General features: G+C 36.4%; 1 protein-coding gene across 1 annotated transcript in view; it reads right to left on the reverse strand.

Annotated features, from left to right (window-relative positions):
- LOC110024497 (LON peptidase N-terminal domain and RING finger protein 1) overlaps window positions 1-10,903 on the reverse strand; it is a 40,573-nt gene extending 29,670 nt beyond the window's left edge. The window contains exons 1-4 of the mRNA XM_020724502.1: window positions 10,847-10,903; window positions 10,510-10,703; window positions 10,342-10,402; window positions 10,018-10,195 (exon numbers count right to left, since the gene is read on the reverse strand). Coding sequence (XP_020580161.1) covers window positions 10,018-10,195; window positions 10,342-10,402; window positions 10,510-10,663 — 393 coding nt within the window. The 5' untranslated portion in view covers window positions 10,664-10,703; window positions 10,847-10,903. The remainder of the gene's footprint in view (window positions 1-10,017; window positions 10,196-10,341; window positions 10,403-10,509; window positions 10,704-10,846) is intronic.
- Window positions 10,904-12,722: the final 1,819 nt, after the last annotated feature.

Raw genomic sequence — 12,722 nt, forward strand, 5'->3', positions numbered from 1 at the left:
ATAAGCATCGAAAAACCGAACCAAGAAGCAAGGAAAGAAAATAACAAAAATGAGGTGAGAGAGAGGAGGCACCGATCCATCTAAAACATCGAAAAAGAGATTGGATCGGTTCTCAAAACTCGTACCGAAAAGACCTGAAAAAGTAGGGCCCGAGGTCCTTTCTAACAAACATAAAATATTCCTTTGCGTTGAATCTCCAAACCCTAAGAATGCAGAATTAATCGAATCAACTAAAAAGAACGCAGGATTAATCGAATCAACCAAATACTCTCCCAAATAAAGCTTGCAAATCCTCCTCAGATCCCAAAGTTAATATCAAAATCTTCTGACTTCCAACCTAATCCATAACTTTACATATCGAACAAGCATAAAAATCTTCCCATAAAATCAAATGAATGCTTGCAATCGGGATCACCACAAAGAACTGAACAGCAGGTAGGACTCACGGCCAAAGCGAAACCCGAGGCACATAAGAGAAAACAGCCAACAAGGCCCTCGGCCCAAAGCTAGGAACAGGGACAAAAGGGCTCACGGTCAGGGTCAGCAAAGAAGAGGAAACAGCCAACAAGGCCCATAACCAAAGGCAACTTAAAAGACAACAGATAAGGCATCAAAGGGGCCTAAAAAGAACCAATAAAGCTCACGGTTTAAGGTAGCAAATAACAGTTGCAAAAGCCCACGACCCAAGGCCATCCAAAGCACAAAGGGGCTCACGACTAAAGCCAACAAAAAGACCACCAAAGGCGACTATGCTTCCCTGACAAACTGAAAGGATAACTAAAATAATTATAATAATTTTTTTTTGGATGACAAACTTGATTCATTCCCTACAAGCTTTGATATACATAGGAGAGTATGAAATATCACCAATCTCTCAAAGTAACAAGTTTAATCCCTCTATAATCATTCAAATGATTCAAACTCAACAAGATGGGGTAAGTTAAACTCAAGGAATTCCAATGGGTCTCACGGTTAGGGGTAGGAACCAAAGCCGGCCAAACCACCTTCAAACCATCCCTCGGGTAAGGACCAAACCGAGCCCAACAAGGCCAAAACACAGCCCCACTTTAGAGCCAAACCGAACCCAACAAAGAAAGCAAAATCACACCCGAAGACCTGCAGTAGACCTCAAGGGTAAGGGCCAAACAAAGGAAATCAAGACCAACAACTAGAGCCGAACCAAGTCCAGCAAAGCTAAACAAAACCATAGCTCCCCACCTAGAGCCAAACCCAGCTCAACCAAGAACCAAAGCCAAAGCCAGCCCTCAACTAGAAATAAAACCAAAATCAGCCCAACAAGAGACAAAGCCAAAGCCAGTCCCCAACTAAAAATAAAGCTGAAGCCAAACACAAACAATATCAAAATCCAGATTTTCATAAAAAAAAAAAATGAAGTTCTAGCCATTTCAAGCCAAAACCAAGCATCCAAGCTGAGGAATCACCTGCATATCTAAATATTCCAGACATGAAATCATCTCAACAGATATTTGAACATGGGTGATGTCGCATGGGGAGCTAAACCGAACCCCACAAAACAAGATACAAAGCTTTCCAGATTAAACAAATTTTCTCCTAACATGCATTTCAAGTAAGGGAAAGCCGCAGGAAGCCAAAACCGAGCCCCCAAACATATCTAAACAGTAAAGTGAACTCCCTAGCATTCGTATTAAGTAAGAGCAAGTCATACGATACTTTAAAGCTACTCACTTGCTTCATTCTTACAACTCTCTTGCCCCTACAAACAAAAAGACGACTTTCAAACTTCTCCTCTTCTGGCTTTTTAAATCCAGAGGCAACACCACCCTCAAGAGGAATGATGCATGGCTTAAAGTAAGACAAAAACTTGTCAGATTCATGACCCTGAAGTTCTCTGTGTTGAACTGCACGACCACCAAGAGAAGCATCAAGTTCAATTGTCTTGATTGCTGCAGTTCCAGCTTCATCCTGGAAACAGTTTATCAATCAAAATAATGAAGACCATCTCAGTACGAATCTTTAAAAGTTTAAAAAAGGGGCATTTACAAAGATAACAACAAATTCCTATGAATTTACATATCTAACACCTAAACTTCCTTTTTACATTTATGCCGCCTAAATTTTTCATATCACAACAAAAATACCACTATTTTAACTTTCAAAAAGTGAAACAGAATTTTTTCCATACATATGTAAGGTGGCATATATGTAAAAATTGAAGTTTAGATGTTAGATATGTAAATACATAGAAATTCAGTGGTATGTACGTAAATATTCATTGAAAAAAAAGGTGGGCAACATACTTGACTAGTATCTTTCCCAATCCAATAATGAATGTCATACACGTAAGAACCACCTTTGCCAGAAGTAGTCTGCAGGAGAGCGATGACTTACATAAAAGAGACCAAAAAGAAGCTTCCACGGGCATATAAGATAGAACTTGAAGAACAAACATTCATAGTGCAAAAACCAAATAAAAAGGTGAAAAAATATCATTGTGAACAGTGTCACAATGAAAACATGTGATAGTAAATTGCCCAAAAGCCATCCTTCTAGTTTAACGGTCAATGAATATAAGTTTGGAGACCTACATGCAGAAAATTATTGACACAAGGGCTCCCTCCAAATTTCAGAGCAAATGTGCTGAATCAGATCAGATGGAGAAACACTTGTGATGCTTACCAAAAGACCAACAGCTAAAAATATATAATATTTTAACAGAAATGTTACGTTAGCAGCCCAAAATTTTATTGATATCATAGTATTAAATATATATATATATATATATATATATATATATATATATTAAATTATATTCGATTCATTCGCGCGCGGCGACGTAACAAAATGAATGTCCTCCCTAGGCAAAATTGACGTTCTAGACGCGCTGACGCAGTTCGTTTTGTCATCCGGGGTCGCTCGGACGACGTCGTCGACAATCGGATCAAAAACGCGTCAAAATTCAAATTTCACAAAATTTTGACCTGCGATCAATTGTCTTAAAAGATTTACTCGAGCCTTCAACAGGTAATAGTGCAAGCGATGTGAATTGTGGCGCCCGCGTCGACTCTCCGAATGGCGAAGTTTATGCGCGCGGGAGTGCGAATTGTGCAAAAGACTATCCTAAGGCTCAAAAGGTCCTACAGGAATCCCTTTTGGGTTTCCTCATGTCGGTTTCATCCTTCTAAGTGCTAGAAGTCGATACCACCCACGCGAAGCTCCAAAAGGGGACGAAAGCGGGTTGAATCTCTAAAGGGTCCCATTTCTAAGGTTCTAAGATAGTCGAAGGGAGATCCCTAAGGCTAGATCCTAAACCCTAAGAGGAAGACTAGACCTCACTAAAAATGAGGTCAACACCGCAGTGGTGAAATCTCACCCTAGGAGTCTCTCGTTCCTGCATTAGTGAAATCTGCCCTAGGGACTCTCGCATTCGTGAAATCCCATCACAGAGACGGACACGTTTGTGATTTGCCGCTTCAGGGACTTCTCGCACCCAGACACCCGTGTTAAGGCATTCTAGAGATACACCAAATTCTCTCAATAATTTCTAAATCCATATCCATTCACAGATTCCTAAGACATGTTCTCTATACTCTGATTTTGCACTATTTCTAGAGATACAACTTGCTTCTTACTTCTTCATGTAACTAGATTTTCCCATACATAAGAGCAATAACATGTGGTAAACCTTCTATCAATGAGTTCCCCAACATAACTGGCATCAATGTAGACTTCTACCTCTCTGTTTTTAGTTTTCTAAAAAATTAAACCACAACCAAGAGTCTTCTTAAAAAACCTCAGAATCATGTACACCATCTCCAAAGTTTCTTCATTTGGATATCATATGTTGGCTCACAATACTAACAAAGTATGCAATATATGACCTAGTATGTGGTTAAGTAGATGAATTTTCCAACCAATCTTTGATATGTTCCCTTCTCCACAAATATACTTTCTTCTCCCCTCTTAGACTTCTTCTTGGGGTCCATTAAAGTATCAACAAGTTTACATCAAATCATCCTTGTCTCATTTCGCAAATCTAGGATATATTTCCTCTGTGATAAAACAATGTCTTTCTCGAAAGCTTGCTACCTCCTTACCTAGAAAATATATCATGATTTCTAGGTCATTGATTTCAAACTTAATGGCAAATACTTCTTTGATTTTAAGAATTTACCTTTCTTTATCACCAGAAAGAATTGTGTCAACCACATAAACTATCAGTACAATAATCTTACCTCCCTGAGCTTGTTTTATGAACAGTGTATGATCAACTTGACCTTGAGAATATCCATTAAATCTCATAGTCTTAGCAAACCTTTCAAATCATGCCCTCCGTGATTACTTACAATTATAGAAAGTCTTCTTGAGTTTGCATATGAGGTGTTTGCTGGAATCATTCTCAAGTTTTAGTGATATCTCCATGTACACATCTTCAAGGTCCTCATTCAAAAAAAATATTTTTTTATGTCAGGTTGATGCATTCCCCGCTCCTTGTTAACTACTATTGAGAGGAGAAATTTAATAATGGTCAGTTTGGCAACCAGTGTAAAGTTCTCCAGATGGTTAATCCTATAGACTTGAGTGGAACTTTTTGCAACCAGTATAGCTTTGAATCTTTCAAAACTATCATTAGTTTTGTACTTGAGGTTGAATACTCATTTGCATCCAACTGACCTCTTATCCTGAGAAAGTTTAGTAAGAGTCCACATGTCATTATACTTCAGTGCTTGAATCTCTTCTTCAATTGCTTTCATTCATTCTAGATTTCTATATATTTCATTTAATGGATTTAATACAAAAGCTTTATAAGGTGAGAATAGCTTTTTATAAGCTACATACTCCTGAATTGGATATTTCATACAGCTTTCTTGTCATCAACACCATAAGAGAAATGAGATAACTCAAGAGTTATAGACTCCTCGCCCGAAATTTCAGGTGAGTGGACTCAATTTTTTGTCTTGAGCAGTTGTGTCTTTGCAAGTTGTCTTCTACCTGCTCAAGATTCTTCTTCCTTCTTGTGTGCACGCAAAGTTCTTTTTTATGAATTTCATGTAGGATTGGTTGGACATTCTCAAGTAGGCCATGCGGTGGTGTTTGGGAGATAGAAGAGCTAGGTGGAAGAGTGGTAAGTTGAGAGGCAATGTAAGTGTTATTAAGAGCATCCCAAAATTGATGTCCTTTTGCACTCTTCCCTTGAACGTCGGATTTGAGATAGTAAGATTGATTTTCAATAAACGTGACATCCATGGAGTAGTGATATTTTATAGTAATTGGTAAGTAATACTTATAGTCCTTTTTATTGGAGGCTTGCCCAAAAAAAATACACTTGATGAATTTAGGGTCAAGTTCTGTGCGATTTGGGGGTGGATGCGAACAAAAGATACAAACCTAAAAATTTTAAGTAGTGCGATAGAATTGAAAACTCTAATGTGAAGATAAATATGCATCAAGATATGAAGTAGTGTTTTGAAATTAAGTATCCAACTAAGCATTCAATTAATAAGATATATTATTACAAGAACTATTTTCCCCCAAAAATATTTTGGAACTTGATGAGAAATCATAATTGATCAAAATACCTCAAGAACATGCATGTTCTTCTCTCGGCCATCACATTTTGTTGTAAGGTATCAATACATGAACTCATATGGAAGATTTAATAATTTAAAATGTGTGTTCCAAGAATGAAGTTGAAATATTCCTTCGTATTATCAATTTTGAGGATCTAAATTTTGCATTAGAATTGAGTTTGAATCATGTCATATGAAAGGTTTAGAATATTTGAATTATTTCAAATTTCTCCATTAGGAATAAGAAGTGATAGTGTGATCGTCAATGAATGAGACAAACCATCTAGCTCCACTTAGGATTCTTACTTTTACAGGTCGTAAAATATTACCATGAATAATAGAAAAATGATGTGAGTGTTTGTACTAGGTCATGGGATAAACATTCCAGTGTGTTTGGCAAGTTAATAAATCTCACATTTATAAATATTAAGAATTTTATTTATAGATAAATGAGAATACAAGTTTGCAACATAATTGAAATTGAAATTACTGAGGCAACAATGTTATAACATGACTTTTTTTTCAACAGACAGCTCAACAAGCTCAGAGACAGATGAATGAGAGACCACTTGTGCGTTTAGAGAGACTTTACTAGAGTAGTTCTAAGTCTTGATACATTTCAACATTGTCAATCACCTCCCCATACTCACCACCTAAAATTCATAAAGAGTTTGCAAGATATTTAGTTATACATTTCATATCATGAGTAGACTTGTTGATTGAAATTAAATTACAGTCCAATTGCAAAATATAAAGCAGAGGAAAAAGTAACATCCCAAGAGAGGTTCACATCTTCTTTTCCAGCATTTTTTTAGTGTGATCTACCGACAAGTCTAATGGATCTAGAAGTAGAAGTCTCTTGATAATTAACTAGAGCCTTGATGTTTCCAGTAATATGATCAAAAGCTTCTAAATACATGGAAGAAGTATATATTACATTGGTGTGTCATGAGACTCGTGTAATGTTATGAATTACACCAAAGGAGTTTTTTTAGTACTTCAAGCAGTTCCTTGGTTAATAAGCCACTTGACCTTTTAGATGTGATTGCAACATTGGCCTCGCTCTCTTGATCTTTCCTTCCATGTCCAGGTAATCAATCTGCAGACTTTCCATGGAGTTCCAAACATTTGTCATTGAGGAGCCTAATTTTCTTGCAACAGTCACATGTGGGACGATTCTTATTAAACATTGATTCATGAAGAATTATGGGAGTGCAGAGTTGAGCTTTCAAGCTAGATGAACTCTCATTTCTGATCATCATAAGCTTCTTTCTACTCTCCTTCTAACTTCAGAAAAAGCTTCACGGGTAGATAGAGGAGGTTTTATTCCCATGATCCTCCCTCTCACTCCATCCAATGCCTTAGTTATATTCCCACTAAGAATTTAATAGTTTTGTTCTTCTCGAAAATGGATCGATACATCACGACATCATGGGGATATTTCCACAAGTCTCAAAAATATCAAATTGTAGCTAATACTTTGTCAAGGTATTTAAATATATGGTGCACTTACTCTTCTCGACGAAGAACATGTAGTTTTGTTTTGATCTCAATCAACTCTGAAGTACTCTCAATGTTCAAATAAGTCTCTCTTACAACCTCCCATATTTCTTTAACTGTTTTGTAGAGTAAGAAATTTTCTCGTATTTTAGTGGTCATTGAGTTGACTAGTCAAGACATAATCATATGGTCTTGAATCTTCAATATACGATAATTATCCTCAGTGAGCTCTGGAACTGTGTCCTATCTTGTGAGATGTTCCACTTTTTCTTTTTCAAAAATATACATAAACAAAAATGGGGACCATTGAAAGTAGTTATGACCATTAAATTTATGGTTTATGATAAAGGAAGTGAGTTTGGCTGACAGAATTCCAGATTTTTTATGCAGAACTGCCCTCCAAACTAGAACTAGATGCGTTCATTCCGTAATTGATCATAAACCCTATGCATGTTTAGGGCTGGATTAGGAATTTGGCTGCTGCTTATTGTAGGAGTGGAAAACAGTATCTGCATAAGGAGTCCAATGGTCATGATAACGAGCAAAGGAGGGCTTGCAGGTTGGCTGAAGGGATACTGGTGGCTGCAGCGAGTATTGGCTACTGGACGACTGTTGGAGAGGCTCTGATGACTATTGAAGCGAGCAGAGGAGGGCCTATAGGCTGAAGGAGAGCTAAGGTTTGTTTCTTTGCTCTTATATCACCAAGAAAAAAATTGTGGGAGGGAATTCAACCATTAGGCTACATATATAGGAAAACCGGTTTCTCTTAATTTACAATGTTACCAAATATATCTAGCCTAAATATGGAAACAATTCTGAAATAAACATAAATAGAAAGAGAATAAAAACTAATTAAAGAATTTTCCAAATTGCCTCCAATTAATCCATTCTGGAAGGTCAGCCTGAGCCCACCACGGAAAGGAGACCAATCCTCCAAGATTTTCACAAATATAATATCCAATGAAATAACATTAAAAAATTTTTAACAATCCATTCTTAACAGAATTAACATGAAAATGAAAGAGAAATAAAAATCTTTTCAAGCGAAGGGTTTGCCTCATTGTCAATCCACATTTCTTTAAGATTTAATATAGAGCAATTGAAAGTCCTTTATTGACAAGATAAGCACTAATGTTATTGTGTTAGCCCATAAGAAAGTAGACAACCCATCATGTATTATTATTATTTTGGCTCTTTTATTCAATTTTCTATTCATAAGCTCAGCAATTTTATTCTCATGTGGTGTTTACGATTAATCAACTATATGCTTACCCTGGAAGCAATGTAGAACTCTCTAAAATATCACACTCTCTTCAATTGTTTGATCTATAGTTCTTTAGAAAACATGCACATAATTTTCTTGTGGAGTCAAGAAGAAAGTGGCAATCATCCAAGGAATGCCACCAAGGAAAGCCCAATTTAGATTCCAAATAATGTCTTCAAGGATTAACTTTCGGGATCGGGAGAGAAGGCAAAACAAGTTATAAATTTCTTAACTTTGCTTTAATAATTCCAAATGAAAGTTTGCATAAGCTTAAATAAGCTCAGTAAGTTCATGGAAACTTTAGACATAGCAACAAATTCTGATGGATATGCTACCATCTAAAAAACAGATTTGATAAGATTTGTTGATCCTTGGGGCTAAAAAAGGTGACCGGCTTGATTCAAAAAACCTGTAGTAAACTCAAAAGTTCGAACAAACCATCCTAAAGTATGCAATTAATATAATGTCAATCCTACAATCTTTGCATCATACATGAGAGAATGTTCTCACCAATGATCTGAATAATATCTATGAACAGATATACATATTGCCACGAAGCCAAATTTATATATGCCATAGTAGCTTTGATGTTTCAATAACCAAGCCACATCTTCCTCTTCTCTTTCGTCTTGCCAACAACCACAATCACCAGTTGGCTACTATAGTTGGCTTTTTTATTCCGTTGTCAACATTTTGAGGGCCTAGTTGCTCTGTTAGTATCATTTGCAAAAACCTAAGGAAGCCATCTCATTCCTCATCATGCATTGCTATCTATGAACCCAACAAATATGTCATGTATTGTCAAAACCGTTTCAAGAAGATTATTACTCTGTCAAATTATTGGAGGTTATCCGAAAAGTGCAAGACAAAACAAAGAAGAAATTTCCCAGCTTTACTTGAATAATATTGAGCACGAGCTAATAAAAACTAAGTTGGTGGAAGCCTTAAGAATAGTGCCAAATTCTGATGAATATGTTTTGACCATCTAAAATTAGATTTGGAGAAATTTATGTCTAAAAAAAATGACCACTTAACTCAAAAACCTGAAATAATTGATCCTTGAATTTAAGGAATTGAGGAAACTAAACTCTAAACTTTCAACAAGATACTCTATAGTGTGCAATTGATATTATGCCAATCATACAATCTCTGCATCACACACGAGACAAAATAATCACCTACGATTTGAATAAAATATATAAACAAGACATTCGGATCACCATGAAGCCAAATTTTAGTTTCTTCCATGTGTTTATTGTATCTAGAACAAAAATGCACCCAAAAAAAAAAACAAAGAGAAACTAAAGTTCATGTACCCGACCCCCACTTAGCAGGATAAAAGCTTGTTGTTGTTATTTTTTTTGAAAGAGAAAACAAAAGGACAGCTAGAAATAGCTTGAGATATCAATTTCTTAGCTAAGTGGCATTTCAAATAAGTGCAAGGAATGAATTAAAAACTATCTATTTTTGTCCAGAACTTGTATGAACTTCATAAAAGTGAAGTATGGACATTGAATGCAGATTGACTAATTGAATCTGCATTCCATAATGAAATCAAACAATAATGACAAATTAAAAATAAAAAATTAACCCTGAAAAAGAAAAGCCACAAAGACAAAAAAAAAAACAAATACCAAAAACAGCAAATCTTCCTAATCAATCTTACAATTTTAGAGAATAGTGCATGAGCTAATTTAGCCTCACCATCAGTCTATAGCGTGGCTCAAATATATTAAGTGACAACTTCTGGCATGGAAGAACAACGTCCATAACAAAAAGAGGCAATGTGTCTGTCCCCCCATATGTTAGATTCTCATGCTCCAACTTCCTCTCAGCATATTCCTCAGGAAAGTTTTTCTGTATAATATTATTCAGAGTCACACTGAAGAAAATACACAGGAATCAGAAACTAAACAATGGCAATGACCACAGTAATAGGGAAATAAATAAATACAAACTTAAATGTGTCACAAAAATTAGAAAATTCAAAGATAAAACTGATAACCTGGCAGAAAGAGGATACTATACCTAATAGGATACGTTCTGGGGCTGATAAATAGGACCATGCGGCACATGGGACACTTGTTACCTGTCAGTTCATAAAACATACTTCCACTAAGTAATAAAGACAGAGTTTTCCCACATTAGACTCAAACAGAATTTTCCCATATAGGAGGCTAGAAGTCCTAAGCTTACCATGATCCATAGTCTGAAGTACACATGAGCGGCAAAAAGAATGCCCACAAGGAGTAGTGACCGGTTCAAACAATAGCTTTAGGCATAATGTGCATTCAAAATCATCGGTTCGCTGTGGTTTCCACTGTTTAACCCTCTTAGCTGAACCAGACATGAACTTATCCAAACTCAGAAGACAATCCTTGGCATGATGGCTGCAACTCAAAAAAAAAATTTCCACACTATCTTCATCAAGTCACATCAAAATTCAAAGTTCTTCAGAACTTTAGGCACAAGCATCCTATAAAACAAGATCAAATAACTATGAATACAACATAAAAGAGACTTAAGTTCAAACCTCAGAGGGTCAATTTGAAGGGCAGTAAGTACAGCTTCTCGTGCCTCTTCATAACGTTCAAGCTGCACATCAAAGTTAAAGATAATAAGAATGGTAAAGGAAGACAGTGATCAGCTAGTATTACAATAGATACAAATACAATGGCTCTACTTAGTTGCATGGATCATCACATATGTATATTATGATAGCCATCCTAATAAGGGAGCTAAACTAAATCATCAGGGTATCTTAAGCACTACTGTCTAGGCCACATTTGTACGTATGACACAAATAAGTGTGAAACTGAACAATATAACAACAACAACAAAGCCTTAATCCCACTACGTGGGGTCGGCTACATGAATCCTTTTTCTCCATTGCGTCCTATTTAGTGTCATATTTTCATTTAGTTCAAGTAAATTAAGATCATTTTTAATACATAAGCCCAAGTCTTCCTAGGTCTACCTCTTTCTTTCTTAACACAAGTCAAATCTAAAACATCTTATTCTCCTAATCGAATCGGATCATCAGATGATCGACGTTCAATGTGACCAAACCATCTAAGACGACTTTCTATAATTTTGTCTGTCACAGGAGTTACACCAAGCCTATCACGGATATAATCATTTCGCATTTTGTCTCTAAGTGTAAAGTTACTCATCCACCTAATCATTCTCATCTCGGCAACACTTAACTTATTATTATGCTTCTCTTTTAAAGGCCAACATTCAGCGCCATATAGCATTGCAGGTCTCACCACCGTTTTATAAAATTTCCCTTTCAGTCTAAGTGGTACTTTTCTATCACACAAAAGGCCCGAAGCATTCCTCCACTTCAACCAACCAACTTGAATTCTACTATTAACATCCTCATCTATATCACCATCGCTTGAAAAACGGACCCAAGATATCTAAATCATTCACACCTTTTAATAATTTGATCACCCAAAGTCACACTTCTGTCACTAAAGCTATTACTACTAAAATTACATTCCATGTATTCAGTTTTAGTTCTACTTAAACGAAGGCCTTTAGACTCCAATGTAGACCTCCATAATTCAAGTTTTTCCTAGGCTTTTTCTCTCGTTTTATCCACGAGAAGAATATCATCAGCAAAAAGCATACACCAAGGTACATCCTCTTGTAGATGTCCAGTAAGACCATCCATAACTAAAGCAAAAAGATATGGGCTTAAAGTCGATCCCTGATGTAAACCAACAGAAATAGGAAAATATTTTGTCAATCCTCCTTCAGTTTGAACACAAGTAACAGCTCTAGTATACATATCTTTAATGACTTGAATATAAGTCAAATCAACACATTTCTGAACACAAGTAACAACTCTAGTATACATATCTTTAATGACTTGAATATAAGTCATATCAACACCTTTCTTCTCCAGAACTCTCCAAAGGATATCTCTTGGAACCTTATCATAAGCTTTTTCTAAATCAATAAAAACCAAATGTAGATAATAAGGAGAACCAGCGCGACTGTTGAATGGACGAAGCGCGTTGGTAGGGGTTCTTCTACTCCATGGACCCGAGATCGAGGTCGGGGACGCGGGCGAGGAAGAACCAGCGCGACTGTTGAATGGACGAAGCCGACCATCAGCATCGATGTGGAAGAAAGTTCTGACGAAGGAAAGTCGGATGAAGAAGCAATGACGATAAAACAGAAGAAGCCACAGTTCGAAATTTCTTTGGAAGACGTCGAGAAAAGTGAATATGAATCAATGTATGATCGGATTAACTACTACGTGCATGCCATGACTCTTACTCCGATTTACCCTCAAAAGATCGAGAGTTTAGATGTCAAGGAAGTCCGGGGTGTTGGTTTCAAACCGATCAAGTTTTACCGTGCTTCTCCTTCTCCTACTTTGGAAAATCATGTAAATT

This window comes from Phalaenopsis equestris, unplaced genomic scaffold (genome assembly GCF_001263595.1).
Source record: "Phalaenopsis equestris unplaced genomic scaffold, ASM126359v1 Scaffold000258, whole genome shotgun sequence".
NCBI lineage: Eukaryota > Viridiplantae > Streptophyta > Magnoliopsida > Asparagales > Orchidaceae > Phalaenopsis > Phalaenopsis equestris.